This window comes from Tinamus guttatus, unplaced genomic scaffold, assembly GCF_059628265.1.
Source record: "Tinamus guttatus ecotype Peru unplaced genomic scaffold, ASM5962826v1 Tinamus_guttatus_pri_ptg000254l, whole genome shotgun sequence".
Lineage (NCBI taxonomy): Eukaryota > Metazoa > Chordata > Aves > Tinamiformes > Tinamidae > Tinamus > Tinamus guttatus.
In genome coordinates, this window is record NW_028288788.1 from 974428 (window position 1) to 989799 (window position 15372).

A 15372-nucleotide genomic window follows, 5' to 3' on the forward strand; every position below is an offset into this window, starting at 1 on the left:
CTGCCCTTTACTGTGATGGAGGTGAAAAAGGGTGAACGTGTGGAGCGACAAGGTGGTTCCCTTGGCACAAGAAAACCAAGTTAAAATTAAAAAGTGGATGGCTCCTGCTGAGCAATAATATAAACCTGCTGAGCAGCTTTCCGCTGCAAAGACAGCGTGGGCCTTCCAAATGTTGAGATCAGCTGATTTTTAAATGCCAAAGGTCTTTCAGATTCACCCCACCATGAGGTGGATGGAGTGAAAGGCAAAGAGCCACCAGGTTGCAGTGCACGGTACTGCTTAATTTTAATTTTCATTTTTTGGCTAGAGCTGAACACAGCTACAGAAACTGTCTCGTCTGCGAGGAAATCCCAAGAGCTGTTCTAAACTGGAGAAGACTTTGCGACAGTCTCTTATCTCTACCGACTTAGCTCTTGAATAATGTCCAACTCAAGGCCACAGATGGCAAACCAGTTAAACTCTCAGGCAACAACCGTTTAGTTCTTTAAGTGGAACGAGTCCAGAGAGTTTCTTTCATGGAAAAGTTGACTGACCTTGCATAACACCCTGTGTAAATGACTTAACGGCCGTTGTGCCTGACAACAGCTGTGTTGGTTGTAATAACCATGGACGCTGCTTGCAGTGTGGTGTGATCAGCACCCGAGCAGCCTGTGGCCCTGCCTCAGCTTTATGGTTGAAGGGAGGAGAACACGTGAAACCTTTAGGGCAGGAACTGTCTATAGTGCTCACATAGCCTGCAGCGTGAGCTGTCTTGATCCAGATTCAACTCTCTGGCAACTCGGGGGGAGAAAAAATGCTGAAAAACACACAAAACTCTGCCAATACCCTGGCGCTTTCTTCTAATCTGCATCTGTTACATAAAATGCACGAGTGGCTGGGGATCCCTGCGGCCTGTGTTCACGAGGGAACCTCGTGCCCGAACGGTGCTGCGGGGAGGCCACCTTCGGCCCGTCCCTTGAAGCCGCTTTGGTCTCTTAGTACACAGGTAGCAAGAGCAATGTTGTAGGAAGTGTCACGAGGAAAGCTGCCTAAATTCCTTGCTGTCTTTGAGAGGGTGTTGGGGGAGAAACGTGTGTAAAGGGGGGTCTTATTTCTACGACTCTTCCTGTGCAAAGGGAGGTGCTTCGGAGGTGGCATCCCGGAGCGCTGCTCTCGTGTTAACTGAACTCCTGTATTGCGAGTTCTCGCCTGCAGCGGCAGCTCGTGCTTTGAGCAGCATCGTGCAGGGGGAGAACACGTCAGCGCCGGAGGCTGCCCCGGCCGCGGGTTTCTCAGTCGCTGACGAGTCACTTCCTCCCCCAGCCCCTGCTTGCGGTGTCTGAGTCACTGGGTAAAACGGATCTTTCCTTTAGCTGGTGTCTGCCCTCGTTCAGGCAGATCTGCTCGCCACGCTGCCTAAGCCCCTTCTGCCTAATGCAGGCACAAAGCAGCAAGCTAAAATCCACTTTCTCAGTGAGATTCCTCTCCCGTCCCTTAGAATTTCACTGAACCTGTGAACACTCAACCTGTCAAGCTGCAAAACTCACAGGCATTCAAGGCATGGAAACCTTGAGCAAAACGGATGGGGCTTTCAGTGTCAGAAAATACCCCCCTGAGGTGATGAAACCCTGCAGTGGCCAAGAAACCCCTGTCCAAAGCGGCTCGGGAGCTGCTGCAGACCCGTGTGTCGAAGCGCTGGGTTTTGCGCGAGCAGGTCGAGCACACGCGATTCGAGCGCGCGGGGCGGCCGGGGCTGCCGCCCGTCCTGCTGCCGCCGGGCGCTCAGGTAGGGAACGGCCGCCGGAGCATCCCGGGCGCGTGAGCCGCGGCGGCCGCGTGGCGTGACGAGAGCTGCCTTATAAGGAGGCCGGTGTGGGGTGACGGGCCACTTCCAATTGCGAGGCAGGGAACACATGACATAAGATGCTGTCGAGCCGCCTTGTGGGCGCTAGTTTAAAAATAAAGGCTATTGCACAGCTGTGCTCGGGAGGCTGCGGAGCCGCCGCACAAAGCACCCACCATGCGCTGTAAGGCTGGGGCGGCAGGAGGACTGAGGGCTGGTTTGGGGCAAAAAGGCTGAAATTGAAACATTAGCCTCACAGCAGCTCTTACGAGCTGCGAATAGCATGCCTGGTTTTGGAGATGAGAATGGATTTGTGTTTTGCTTCTGATTAGGCTGTTCCAGTGATCCAAGAGTGATGCTAATTTGCGCTTAATCCACTATTAAAATTAACTGTGTTTTATGAGAATATGGTAGTTTTGAGTTTGTTTACCTAGATCAGATAGCTGCATCAATGGAAACAGATTTCGGTGTGGCATTTGATTCTATTTTAATTTTTTATTATATGTGTTTTTTTACAGGGACAACGCTGTGTGAGACAGATACACGCATGGCACTCGCAGAACCAGTTCCTGCAGCTTACCTCGATTCAGATGCTCAAGGGAAATACGAAGTGTCGCTAGACGATGTACTGGTCAGCTCTCCAGCTAGGTTGGTGTAATTTAAGACTTAGTCTTCTCTGTATATGTAGTATATAGCTTTTAATGCTTACTTAGATTAGATTAATAGATTAATTGGGACATTAAGATTTTGGAGGGAAGAAATTTCAGATATTTGGTACTACTTTAAAAAATTGAAAATTGCATGTACAGTCTGGTTATCTCCTAAAGAGAAGAGGAAATACTCACTGTAGTTACCACACAGAATCCGGAACCTAACTTATGAAATAAATTGAGCATTTACTATATATTTAAAGCATAGGAATGGTAGAATGTTTTGCATTTGTTTAAAAGATCATCTCTCATAAAGGAATTTTGTTACATCTACTTAATTGGGAGGCACTTCTGAAATACTTAAGAGTGCATAATAGGTAAGCACATTTGTTTGTGAAATGTTACTTTGCATAGGTTGATATTTATCAGCCTAGACAATGTGTTAGTTCATCTGCAGCTCTAAATAGCCTCTTTACTAGAGAACAGATTAGCATTTAAGGGTTTAAACCCCATCATGGTTTAAACCCCATAATGGGATGTAGCCGACAGGCTTGCAAGACACTACTTTTTCATGCAGTATTTGAATTGCACATAGTAAGGGAGAGAAAAGAATAGTTTTTGATTCACTGCGAGGGAAACGGCTGAGATTTTTTTCTGGTTATTTTACTGAGTCACTTGCATGCTCTGCTTATAAAAGCAGGTGGTGAAATGATGCAGAACTCTTGCAACTGAGGATTAATCTGTGCTCTGAAAAGCTTCTTGGTAATGAGGAAATGGAGAGTAAGAAAGATGTAGTAATCCCTGGGGGAGAATTAAAAAAACTTATTTACTTCTCTCTGGTTTCTAGCTTACAGATTAGATCAGAGAGGCAATTCTGCTTTTGGACACTGCGCAGGACTAGCCAATACCACATGTTCTCTGTTCCTTACATCCTGTGATATCAATGTCCAAAGCAATTACAGTTTACCATCCCCTAGAAATTCGGAGAAAATGTAATAGAGACGGTTTGCTCGTTATGCGGAAGTTCACATAGTACCTGGTGCTGATTTCTCTTTTTGATTTAGTAGGAAGGGAGGAAATGTGACATTTAGGTGGAACCGAGTCAGAACTAGGCTGAGGATTTTGCACAGATTCGGGGCCAAAGAGGCACTTGGCAAGTGCATTCTGATCAGGAGAGACGGAAGTACCAGGGCTTATTTTGGTCACAGAATTGCCCCCGTGGTGGCACAGGGATGTGCACAGGGCTCAGGTAGGTTCAGGTGAGGGTGATGTCTGTGATGTCATGAGACCCTGACGTGTTCCAGAAGACCAGGGCTCTTCCAGAGCCCGGGCAGTGTTCCCCTCTCTGAAAGCCAAGGGTCAGTACCTAAAGAAAAAGGCAGCTTCTCACCAAAAATTGCAATGGGGAAGAGTAAGTATCTAGCGTTGATGTAAAGCAACAAGCACCTTCATGACAGCCTGGAGCAAAGGACTCCTGGAAGGACTGCTCAGCAAGGCAAGATGGAGCTTATAATTTTTATACAAAATGATAAATATAAATACAAATATATAAATAAAAATTATACCTGGGTAGACTAAACTTGGACCATAGAGCTTAGATAATGGTACAAATAGGGTGTTAGTGCAGGGTATGTGCAACAAGTGCCAGGGTGTGGAAACAAGCATCACTTTTCTGTTAGTCAGGGGTGGGAAGTGTCGTCGTAGGGAGCAGAGCACAAAGAATCAGGTATCAGATCTCTCAGGATGTAGCTTCCACCTTGCAGGCTGCAGAGTGGGACGTGTGACTCAGTGATTCCGTATCCCCATGGCTTATGGGTTTCACAGAGTTCTTCTATTTGGAAATTGGAGGAGGAACCACCGTGGGCTACAAAAACTAGTGCATGGCCTTTTACCAGATCCACAAGGTCGAGAATGAAAGGGGCAGCTGTCAACTGTTATATTGGCATGATTTCCTTAGCAGGAGCATGGTTAAAGGAAAGGAAAATGCCCGAGACTGTTTCAGTTTCTTCCCAGACCTCTGGTGGAGCCTGTAGTGCCTTTCTTAGGAATCCATGAGAGAAGATTTCCTGCTAAAACAATTTCCTGCTCTTCAGCTGGCCCAGCCTCCTGCAGGAAATCTTTGGGGGCTCTCCCAGGAGGTTACTAATGTGGTTTTTGCATAGGAGGCTGCTGGGGCCTGTCCTGCTCTTTCTCTCTGCTCTCAGCTTTGTTTCAAGCATCTACAGCACATGTGTGATGCTAAATTCTACCTGCTTTCTGGACACAGGGTTTGCAGGTTCTTCTGCAGCTTATCTGAAAGGATAGTTACAATTAGGACAACACGCATGGGGGTATGAAAACAATGTGGGCAAAGCCTGCAGGCTTTCTGGGATGGGGCTGGAACAGGGCAAACTGAGCTAGTGAAAGGAACAATAAAGCCAACTACAGAAAATCAGGAACCACTGATGCTTGTTTGGCATCTGAAATGAGCACCTGAACTACGTGAATGAACATGTGTTGTTTTCAGGCAGTGTGTTCATGCCTATCCCGTGCTAACTGCTTTTGTCTTGCAGAGCTGTTGAGAACAACGCTGAGACAGCTGAAGATACCAAGACAGAGGAGGCCGAAATGGACATGTTCCGTTACAGAGGTAACAGAAAGAAACAGGTTGCTCTCATATACCTAGGATAATTACTTAAATGAGAGAGAAAAAAGTACTAAACATTGGAAGAAGAGCCTCAGAAATACAGGATAGCCTCTCCAGAAACCTCGTGAAGTTACTGTGAAGCACTGGTGATTACGTCAAGGAATAAAATGGGTAGTGTCACAGCCTAATGCCTATCTACCAATAATCATGTGCTTCTGTCCTCCTCAGAAAAGACGTACAGTGTATTTGAGCATTGCAGGAAGCTGCCACACTTGCCTGTATAGAGCTTTTGAGTAGAACAGGGTCATCCTGTTAAGCAGATTCAAGGGCAGGATTACTGAAAAGGGAAACATAACTTCTTGAATGTCTTTTTAAGGCTTCACCTGCTCATCCTTTTCTAAAATAATGACCAAGAAATAAGTCAGAAGAAAGGTAGAAAGGTCCATACTAGCATTGCCTTTCATGCATCTGATACATGTGCGAGCACACACTGCTGTTACGGCAGCAAGCAATTTCCCAATACAAAATATTGAACGCTTTTCTTTCAAACCAGTGTTTGCCTCTTCTGGACCTGCTGCGTGGACAACACGACGAGATGGAGAAGTCAAACTGAGGATGGAGGAACATGGCATAGGCAGTGAGGAACCAAAGACAGTTCATGCGCTGCTTGACGAAGCCGTTAAAAAATACGGCAACCGTTACGCCCTCGCGTACAAAAAGAATGGCCGCTGGATGAGGATGTCCTATAAGAGGTACTACGAGGAATGCTGGACTGCAGCAAAAAGCTTTCTGAAGGTAAAATATTGTTGAATTCCCCCGCTTCATCTTCAGGCAGTTTGACTGCTGGACTGGCTGTAGTCAACCGTATCTTAAACCTGCAATTTCTCTGGGTAGCTGAGCCCTAAAGTGATAGGGAAATACCTGAAAATGGCCAAAACCATTTGCTAATTATCACAAAGCTTTTGTTTAAATTCTTACAAGCTGCTTCCCCATGCGACTAAATGAAAGTGAGTCTGAAAACCTTAAAAGGAGGTATTTGAAACATTTGGCAAACCTGGACAAAAGCCCCTTGTGAGACATATAACTTTAGTTTTTCCAGGAAAAAATCTTCAAGAGATACATATGAACTCAACTTAAATGAAAAACTGTCTAAAGCTTGGCTATGCTGTTGGGTGTTAAGCCCCTCAAAAGAAGAGAGAAACAACCAGTACGTGTATTTCCTGTTATCATAATGTCTCACTTCTTGAAGACAGGGCCCCTATGTTTTTCCCCCCTAATGTGGGCAATTCCAGTACCCATAATTGTGCTCTCTGTGGTGCAAAACCAGAAAGAATGGTTGAAGTGGTTTTAAAGACTTGGACATCAACGTTTGGAATTTAATTGCAAAATGCCTGTGACTGTCATTGGGACTTGTTGTTCTTGACATTTATTAATGCCTGATACATCTAATCTGTATTAAATGACTCTGAGCAGGTGGTGTTTATCTCACCTCTTATCTTCTTCCCAGCCCAAGACCACAAAGGGAACTGATAACTAATCTTGCACCTTTACAATGTTGTTTGTGTCAGTAAGCAAGTCACGGTGAATGCAGACCTATGCACGTTGTTTTCCCTGCCTACTGATGGACAATGTCTTATTGTGAAACTTGACCGACTCTGTGTTAAGTCTATATTTTTCTATATGAATTATCCCATCTAAGAGCATGAACTTTTCTCTTGACATAGTGTTTGCAGCAAAGATGTGCCAATTAAAACTGTGTTCTGCAAGCAGAAAGCAAGATGGCTGTAATCTCATCTCTTGTTTTCAGCTGGGACTAGAGCGTTTCCATGGCGTGTGCATCTTGGGATTTAATTCTGCCGAGTGGTTTATTGCTGACATTGGAGCCATCCTTGCAGGGTAAGGCTGAGTATTGTCTCTAGACATGCACTGCACTTTAGTCTTCAGATAGTGATTTCTGTATTACATGAGAAGCTGTTTTTGATTAAAACCAACAAACAAAGAAAAAAGTGCTGCTTAATTTGAATTTAATGAGGATAGCTGAAGCCTAAACCATCCTTTTACTTGATTATGAATTAATAAGACTAAAAACATTTTTTTAGCCATATCCTTCTCTCAACCTAAACAATAGGTTAATCCAAAAGCATGCTTATTTGCACTTTGATTAAGAATATGATGATGGGAAAGGCTAGAGATTCACAGTACTGATTTTTGATAGCTTTTTTTTTTTTTCTCCCATCTGAGACACTTTGGGCCCTTAGAATATTTTGACATTTCCCATGCTCCAGAACAGAGCGTTTCCTCTTGAAACTAAGCCCTTGACTTAATCAGTGATGCTGCTCATCTGCTAATTTTGCATTTTGCTTTGTTTTTTGCAGTGGACTCGCTGTTGGTATCTACACTACAAGCTCTCCAGAGGCCTGCCACTATATTGCTGAGAACTCCAGCGCTAACATTATTGTTGTGGAAAACCATAAACAGCTGCAGAAAATCTTAGAAGTAAATACACCTCTTAAAATGGGTGGAGGCTACAGCATCCTACAGATGTGGGAGGGTAAAGATTCCTGTGGGAAGTGCTCTACCTGAAAGCAGCAGTGAACTGACCAAGCCTTCTTGGTGTGTTCCCTGTTCAAGCCAGATGGGCAGTCTCTGCTGCTGACTCTCACTAGAAGTGAAATGGTTGCTCCACAGTAGACCAAAACCTCAAGCTTAAAATATCACAAGGCAAAATGAACAATTGAAAATCTCCTAGGTTGTATGGCCACATCCCAGTCCAGATGATTATTGTCTCTGCTGAAGTTTCCCTTTTCTCTTTCAAAAACACAGACTAAATTCTCTTAACTTTTCTTAAAACAGCAAGTAACAGTAGCATATTCCATTGTGTAAATAGCTGCATGTTCACTAATGGGTTATTTAGAGTAAATCCTGCTTGTTCTTTTTAAACATTTCTGTTGAATCTCTATTCTTAACACAGATTGAGCATAAACTACCTCATCTGAAAGCGATTATCATGTATGGGGAAGAGCCAAAGGAGAAGAGACCAAACCTGTATTCTGTAAGTACCAGCCATCTTAATGGCTTGTAAATGGCAGCGTTTAGCCTGCTGGGTTGCAAGGAACCATCCCTTTTGTGGGACTGTCGTAGTGGGAGCTCCTGGTCGCTTTGAGGAGGAAGCTCTTGCCTAGCTTAAGTGGTAGATCTTTCCTATTGCCCAAACCTTGACAATCCCTGTTGGAAGGGAAGGGTGTCCTGACCTCTACGAGGCAGTGTAAGGTCCCAGAGTTATTCCCACTTGGCGTTCTCGATGGCTGCTGAGGTTGCTACGGTGCAATGTGCCTGCAAAAGGCTAGTGGTTTGAGTACCACTTCCTACATTGAAAAATAGCACACTCAAAAATGAGAGCCTGTGTTCATATGGACAACAGCACTCTTCCTGTTGGCCCTGGTTTGTAGGATTGTGACTTTGGGTGTACAAAACTCACCCCCTAGACAGTCATCCTCTCCCGCTGAAGTGTCCCTGCTGCACTGAGCCCCTGGGACTGTCCTGTTAGTCAAGGTACAATAAAACTGCAGGAGGTAATTGCTGCAGAACTAGAAAACTCCTTCAAGGTAGATCTCTCCTTTTGTGCTTCCTTCCCTACCTCCTGTGGCAGCCAGAAACACCATAGTTAATACTGTGTTTTTCACAACCTCTCACAAAGTCTGCCAGGCCTGTCTGTACTGTTTTTGGATATAGACCTTCTAGTATTTTATGTTTTTTTTTTTTTTTTTTTTTTATGTATCCCTTGCTTTGCAATTAGATTCCTTGTTGTTCTAGTAACACGAACAAGTTTCCTTGACTTCATGTGTAGCAAAGGGTTTAATTTCGTATGTGCAAGCCTGCAAGGTGATGAAGCTCTTCTCTTCTGCATGCAGTGGGCCGAGTTCATCAAGCTCAGTGATCAGGTTGCAGACAGTAATCTCTTGGATATCGTGGAGTCGCAGAAGCCCAACCAGTGCTGCACACTAATATACACCTCAGGAACGACTGGGCAGCCCAAGGGAGTGATGCTCAGTCACGACAATGCAAGTATCCCGGTCTGCTGCTATCAGAGATGCCTGTTTTGAGAGCTGTGCACTCGGGGGTGCTGAGGGAGGTCAAGCAGAGATGGGTTAAAGGCCAGACCTCATCTTAAAATTCCTGGGACTCTTAGACTTGCTTTGTGAGCTTGCACGTTCTGTTTGGTACCTGCTTGGAACAGTTGTCACTTAATAGTAACCTGGCTCCTTTCGTCACAGCTGACGTGGACTGCGGCAGCCGCGGGGACTTTCATACAGCTCTCAGAGGCCCCGGACAAGCAAGAGTTGGTGGTCAGCTACCTGCCCCTCAGCCACATCGCTGCACAGATGATAGATATTTGGCTACCATTAACTTTTGGTGCCCAAGTTTTCTTTGCTCAACCAGACGCATTGAAGGTAAAATAGAAGATAATGAAAAACCTTTGCCTGTGTACTTGTTTGCTGGGGATGGATGCCTTCAAACAAACTTAGCTGACTTAACACAGCTTTTGGGCTTGTAAGGTTAGCTCAGCTTGTTTGCATAGCAGCAGATGGCTCCTGGTGAATGGTCTGTTGGTTTGAGGAGTGTGTCTGACCTTTGCTTTTTGGCTTTGTGTTACAAGTTAAGTCAGGATGAGCTGACCAAGCGCTTGGCAGCGAGAAGCTCCTTGGTATCTGCCCTGACACTAGTTTTCTGCTTCAATGGCATGGTTGAGCAATGGGTTTGTATTTGTTCTGTCCATATTGCAAAATGCCACTGCAGTTAAATCTGTGTCCTGAGAAGAGAATGGTGACATGACACAGCCTTGATGCTGTGTCAGCGTGGGCATCGAAAACATCGACCCTTACAGCTGCTTCAAAACTGCCTGAATATCTCTGGAATTCTTTATTCTTGTGGAGCATGGCAAGGCGAGAGCTGGTTTTGTCTGGAGATGCTTTGGTTGCACTCAGCTGTGATGGCATTTCTGTTTAAAACTGCAGTGATTCCTGAAAACTGGCAGAATCCTAAGCCTCAGCCAGTGACCAGTGCTGACCTGAGATCCATACAAAAGTGGTTCTGAAAGCTGTATTAAATTCTGCTTCCCTAGGGCTCTTTGGTAGACACCCTGCGGGAGGTGAGGCCAACATCTTTCCTGGGAGTTCCTCGCGTCTGGGAGAAAATGGAAGAAAAAATGAAATACGTGGGTGCAAAATCATCTGCACTCAAAAGGAAAGTGGCGTCGTGGGCCAAGGAAGTCGGGTTGCAGACAAATCTGAAACAGATGAACGGGTAATTACAACCTGCATTTGAAGGGTGTTATGAATCTTGGAGAAGAAGATCAGAGAATAATTTATATTGCATTTAATGGGCCAAGACTTGTGGATAATAAAACCCGAAGAAAGTAGCTGTGGTAACAAGGCTCAGAGCTTGTTTGGCGTGGGGAAGAGGACTTTTGTTGTTGTTTTAATTGAATAAGCTGAAGGCGGGAGGAGGATGAGGAGAGTGGGGAGAAGTTTTACTTTTTCTGAGATTTTGTGGTCGTTCTTTTCCAGGAATACTCAAGTCCCGGTGAACTTCCGCCTAGCCAGGCGCTTGGTTTATAAGAGGGTGCGAAAGGCTCTTGGGCTGGATCGGTGCACAAGGTGCTACACGGGAGCTGCTCCAATTACCAGGGAGACCCTGGAGTTCTTTCTGAGCCTGAACATTCCCGTGTACGAGCTGTACGGCATGAGCGAGTGCTCCGGGCCTCACACCATCTCTCTGCCTCACGCGTTCAAGCTGACCAGGTGAATCCGCTTTCGTGGGCAGGGTGCTGCTCATGGGCGCAGCAGAGCTGCTTTAAGGTTTCTCTTGCAGGACTTGTCTGTCTCAATTCTTTCAGCTTCCCCTAGATTCTTGCTCCTGTTAAATAAATAAATAATAGAGAGCCAGTTGTTTTGGCCATGTACGGGAGATGAAGAGGTTTACCAAGGCTAACAGCAGTGCTACTTATTTAAATTGGCCTGGGCTCCTTAGGAACTGAGGAGGAAGCAGGGGATTTGTGGGAGAAAAGAACAATTAGTAATTCTAGCCGACAGTTCAACTTAATATCAAATTAATAAAGGCCTTGAACAAACTGCTGCTCCTTTGAATGGCTTGTGCAGTCTCTGAGTGTCTGCTCTGCAGAGTAAATACCCCTGTCAGGAATAGTTTGCTATCAAGGACACAAATCTTCTAATTTGAAATCTCAGGTGTTGGAGAACAATACATGGAAAACACCAGGTGTGTGAGCACTGATCTCTCTGCAATAATGAGTTTTTTGTAGCTTCCATTACAGAAGCAGATGCCTTTTAAGTTTATGAATTCCCCGTTGAAGCAGTTGTTAATAACAGGCTGCCTGGCTTTGTTCAAACACTTTATCCTGAGTGGGTGCTGTTGTCCTCTCACTCTGCTGCTTAGCTATTGCATGAAAGAGAAAAAATAGTTGAATTTGGTTTGTGTTCTCTTTGTCTAAGCTGTGGAAAGGAAATTACTGGCTGCCGGACACTGATTCATAAGCCAGATGCTGAGGGCAATGGCGAGATCTGCTTCTCTGGAAGACACGTCTTTATGGGCTATTTGAACATGGACGCTAAAACCAAGGAGGCAATTGATAAAGATGGCTGGCTGCACTCGGGGGACCTCGGCAAGCACGATAAGGATGGATTCCTCTACATCACAGGCAGAATTAAAGGTAACGTGGCCTTGCTTTTGAGCTGTTGTCTTGGGGTCAGGTGATCCAACACGGCACCTGGTGCCCATGAGCGCTCCTGTGTCCTGGCGTGGGCGAACGTTCACAGAGCGCTTCTCCCACTGGAGCTTTTGCTGTGACCTCACCTGCCGTGGGTGCAGAGCGCGTTGCCAGAGGAGGGAGAACTTCGCCCCCAAGGGTGAGTTTGGAGAGGAAGAAGCAGCCCTCTGGTTCCCGAAGCTGCAGTTACTGCGTCCTCGGCTTGTCCCGCAGCGCTGGACCCGCGCGTGCCGCAAACTGCGTCCAGTTCAGGCAGCTTTGCTAGTTGAGCTGTTGTTTTCTGCTGAAGGTCCATGTCGTTGGGAAAGTGGCTCACGGCAAAGCGATCCTGGGGAGCGGCCTGCGTGTCCAGTGCCTTGACCAATGCTAAACAGGCCCAGCTTCACATAAGATTCCAAATATTGAAGTGATGTTATATAGAAATTATATAAAAGGGATAAGTCACATGGAGGGATCCTTTAAGAATTTTATAAGAGACAGCCAGGAAGGGCAGGTTCCCCTCTGCTCGGTGGCACCCTATGTGTGCAGCTTCTAAAACTTTCTGCTCTGCCACAGGGAAATTTTGACTTACAGGTTTCTGAACAACCTTGGTATCAACTTGCCCATTTTGTCTAAGATCACCAGCAATGGCAGAGCACTAAGGTGCTGGTGCTTCTGCTCTGGACATCATGTTTCCAAACTACAAGCAGCTTTGGACCTGCTGTTTGCTTGTGTGCCTTGGTCTTGTCTCTCCTAGCCCAACAAGAGCCCTTCCAAGTGGCTGCTTCACAGGAGTGTCGGGACATAGAAACACACTTTGATCTGTGTAGGCACAAAGGTGCTATAAAGTATTTCAGACTGGGAAGGAAGGAAGGAAGGGGGAAGCTCCAGGCTTTAATGGAGGTTTGACTGTCTTCCAGAGCTCATCATCACTGCTGGAGGTGAGAACATTCCCCCTGTTCCCATTGAGGATGCTGTAAAAGAGGCTGTTCCCATCATTAGCAACGCGATGTTGGTTGGAGACAAAGCAAAATTCCTTGCTATGCTCTTGACACTAAAGGTAGGATTGATTCTGCCTATTTACAATGATAGCAAAAATAGGACGGAGAATCTGTCATGGGATAGAGCTGAAAGGACATAGATCATTGTGCAGTTCCAAGGGGAAGCATTCCTGTGGAATGTTCTACGGTGTCTTAATTTTTTTAGAGCCTGGAGGCATCATGGAGCGTGACTTGCTTTAGCTGAGTAGCCAACACCAGTTGTAGCAAAATGAGTATTTGTCATTTGGTCAAATGAAATTTGTTTGCTGATCAAGGCAAGCATTTTTCTCTATTCCACGCTGGATGGAAAATAGAAGGAAAAAGAAGCAAAAGACGCAGTAGTCAGACTGTTAAAGAAATCCTTCTGCAGTGTCTCCCAGGGTAGCCTAGACAGTTACTGTCGGGCGGTTGTTTTTTAAGGCTGTTTCTAAACTCTGTCGTGACACATTCGCAGTGGTCGGTCTACGCAGACACCTCTGTCCCGGATTGGAGAGACCCTGCAGGCCTGTGTTTTTCAGGACACTGGTAGCTGCTTCTTGTGGAGACCTTGGCTGCCACCCTCCAGCCTTGCGGAACGGGCACCGAGCCAGGCCCTGGGGCCAGTTGGGCTGTGCTTGTTTTCAGTTAGGTGCCACACATGTCCCTTTGCAACAGACCGTTGTGCTGCTGTGGGGTGTAGTAAGGAAAAGCAGCCCAGGAAAAGGAGGCAGAATTTGGCAGACTCTTCTATACCCCGCTTGCTCCTTCAGAGCAAGACCCTTGCAGATACTGAATATGTGGAGGTTTGAGGTGGTTTAATTTGCGTTTTGCCTCAGTGGGTTTTGGTTGGAAGCAGAGGTTTGTGTAAAGGTTACGAAATCGACAGCGGTTGATTAATTGCACCATTGGTACTGGGGTGGGGAAGGAGATACAGCAGCTTCCCACGGCTGTAAAGCTCATTAGTATAAAAGGAGACAAATGTTTGGTAATACTGAAGCTGCCTGTTCTGTCTTGCCTCACAGTGCCAAGTGAACGAGGAAAGTGGGGAGCCGGGAGATGAGCTCACTCCAGAAGCCATTGAATACTGCCACAAGCTGGGCAGCAAGGCGACCAGAATCTCGGAAATCATACGGAGCAAAGACCAAGCCGTCTACGCCGCTATCCAGAAGGGAATTTCAGCGGTCAACGAGCGAGCGGTCTCGAATGCCCAGAAAGTCCAGAAGTGGGCCCTGCTGGAAAAAGACTTTTCTATCTTCGGGGGAGAGCTTGGTGAGTGGCAACGCGTCTCGGCGCAACCACAACTGTCCTTCCTGCCATGTAGCCCTGAGCCCTCAATACAAACCCAGCCAGGCCCTTCTGCTGCTGCTCCTCCATGTTTAGTTTTGTTTGGTTTTGGCTTGCACAGTTCCTCACTGCCCAACAGTGGAACTCTGGGGAATGGAGGCCCTTCCAAACAGGTGGGGTAGCACAACCGGCCATCGGGGCCGTGCAGAGCGCTGTGTCCGACACAGCTCGTTGCTGTTTCTCCTTGTGCAGCAGATCCTCCTGTGCCGGCAGGGTTGGATGGATTATCTTGTACTTCCTAATTCTGTCAGGTGGCAACAACTTGCAGGGTGCTGCTGAGCTTTGCCTTGACTGTTGGGTGAATTGTTGTGCTGATTCTAATCCCTTGGGGAAGGAACTTTTATTAATCACAAAGAGCAGAAGAGCTCTGCTTGTGCAGTTGAGCCTTCCTCTAGGCTTGGTTCAGTCTGGTACTGACGCATGTCTCGAATGGGAGCAGCTGTAGAATTCACCCTATTTGAAGCCTGTGTTGTGCTTCCTTCCCTGCAGGCCCAACCATGAAGCTGAAGAGAGCAGTGGTGGCTCAGAAGTACAAGGAGCAAATCGAGCGGTTCTATACGGACGCAGAGACGCCCACCACGACAGAGACCAGTGCTCAGAAGTGAGACGGGCTCCGGGACGCGGTCCGAAACGCTCCTGCTGCGAGCGGAGCAGCGGCAGGGGCTCCTAAGGAAGGAGTAGATGCGTTTGCTGAAATAAATGAGGCTCAGTCATCATGCAGCCCTCTGAATCGCTTAACTGAATGACTTTTGGCCCTCTTACTGCAGAATGCTGCGCGCGTTAGGTGCCCAGTGTTTTCTTGTATGTTTGTTCTAGTGCAGAGATATTTATAAATATCTTTGTGTCGTTATTATCTTCTTTACTTTTTGTAAGGACAAAAATCTTTGCAGAACAGCTGTCGGCAATTCATTATTTATCATATAAAACCATGGCATAATGTTGTTTTGTAACCAAAGTTTTCTTTCAGTAAGTTGAATGTAAAACAGAAGCAGCAGTTTTCCTGCTAGGGGAAAGGCTGTGTGCGTTTTATGACTGTACATTTCTTTTTTTCCCTTGCTGCATGTTTATCTGCATGCTGATGACATCTGAATTATTTTAAAATCTTCCCCACCACCTGTCTTCTGTCAGCTAAGGCATGTTGTACAGCG

The 15372-nt window shown here is 46.2% G+C and overlaps 1 protein-coding gene across 1 annotated transcript; it reads left to right on the forward strand.

Annotated features, from left to right (window-relative positions):
* Positions 1-1894: 1894 nt before the first annotated feature.
* ACSBG2 (acyl-CoA synthetase bubblegum family member 2) lies at positions 1895-14845 on the forward strand. Its single transcript, XM_088526776.1, has 15 exons — positions 1895-2006; positions 2341-2470; positions 5025-5101; positions 5652-5893; positions 6906-6994; positions 7474-7594; positions 8070-8150; positions 9010-9159; positions 9373-9549; positions 10221-10402; positions 10666-10899; positions 11608-11825; positions 12782-12921; positions 13903-14149; positions 14714-14845. Exons 1-15 carry the CDS (start codon positions 2000-2002, stop codon positions 14827-14829), a joined length of 2211 nt encoding a protein of 736 aa, XP_088382902.1. The 5' UTR covers positions 1895-1999; the 3' UTR covers positions 14830-14845.
* The last annotated feature ends 527 nt before the right edge of the window (positions 14846-15372 follow it).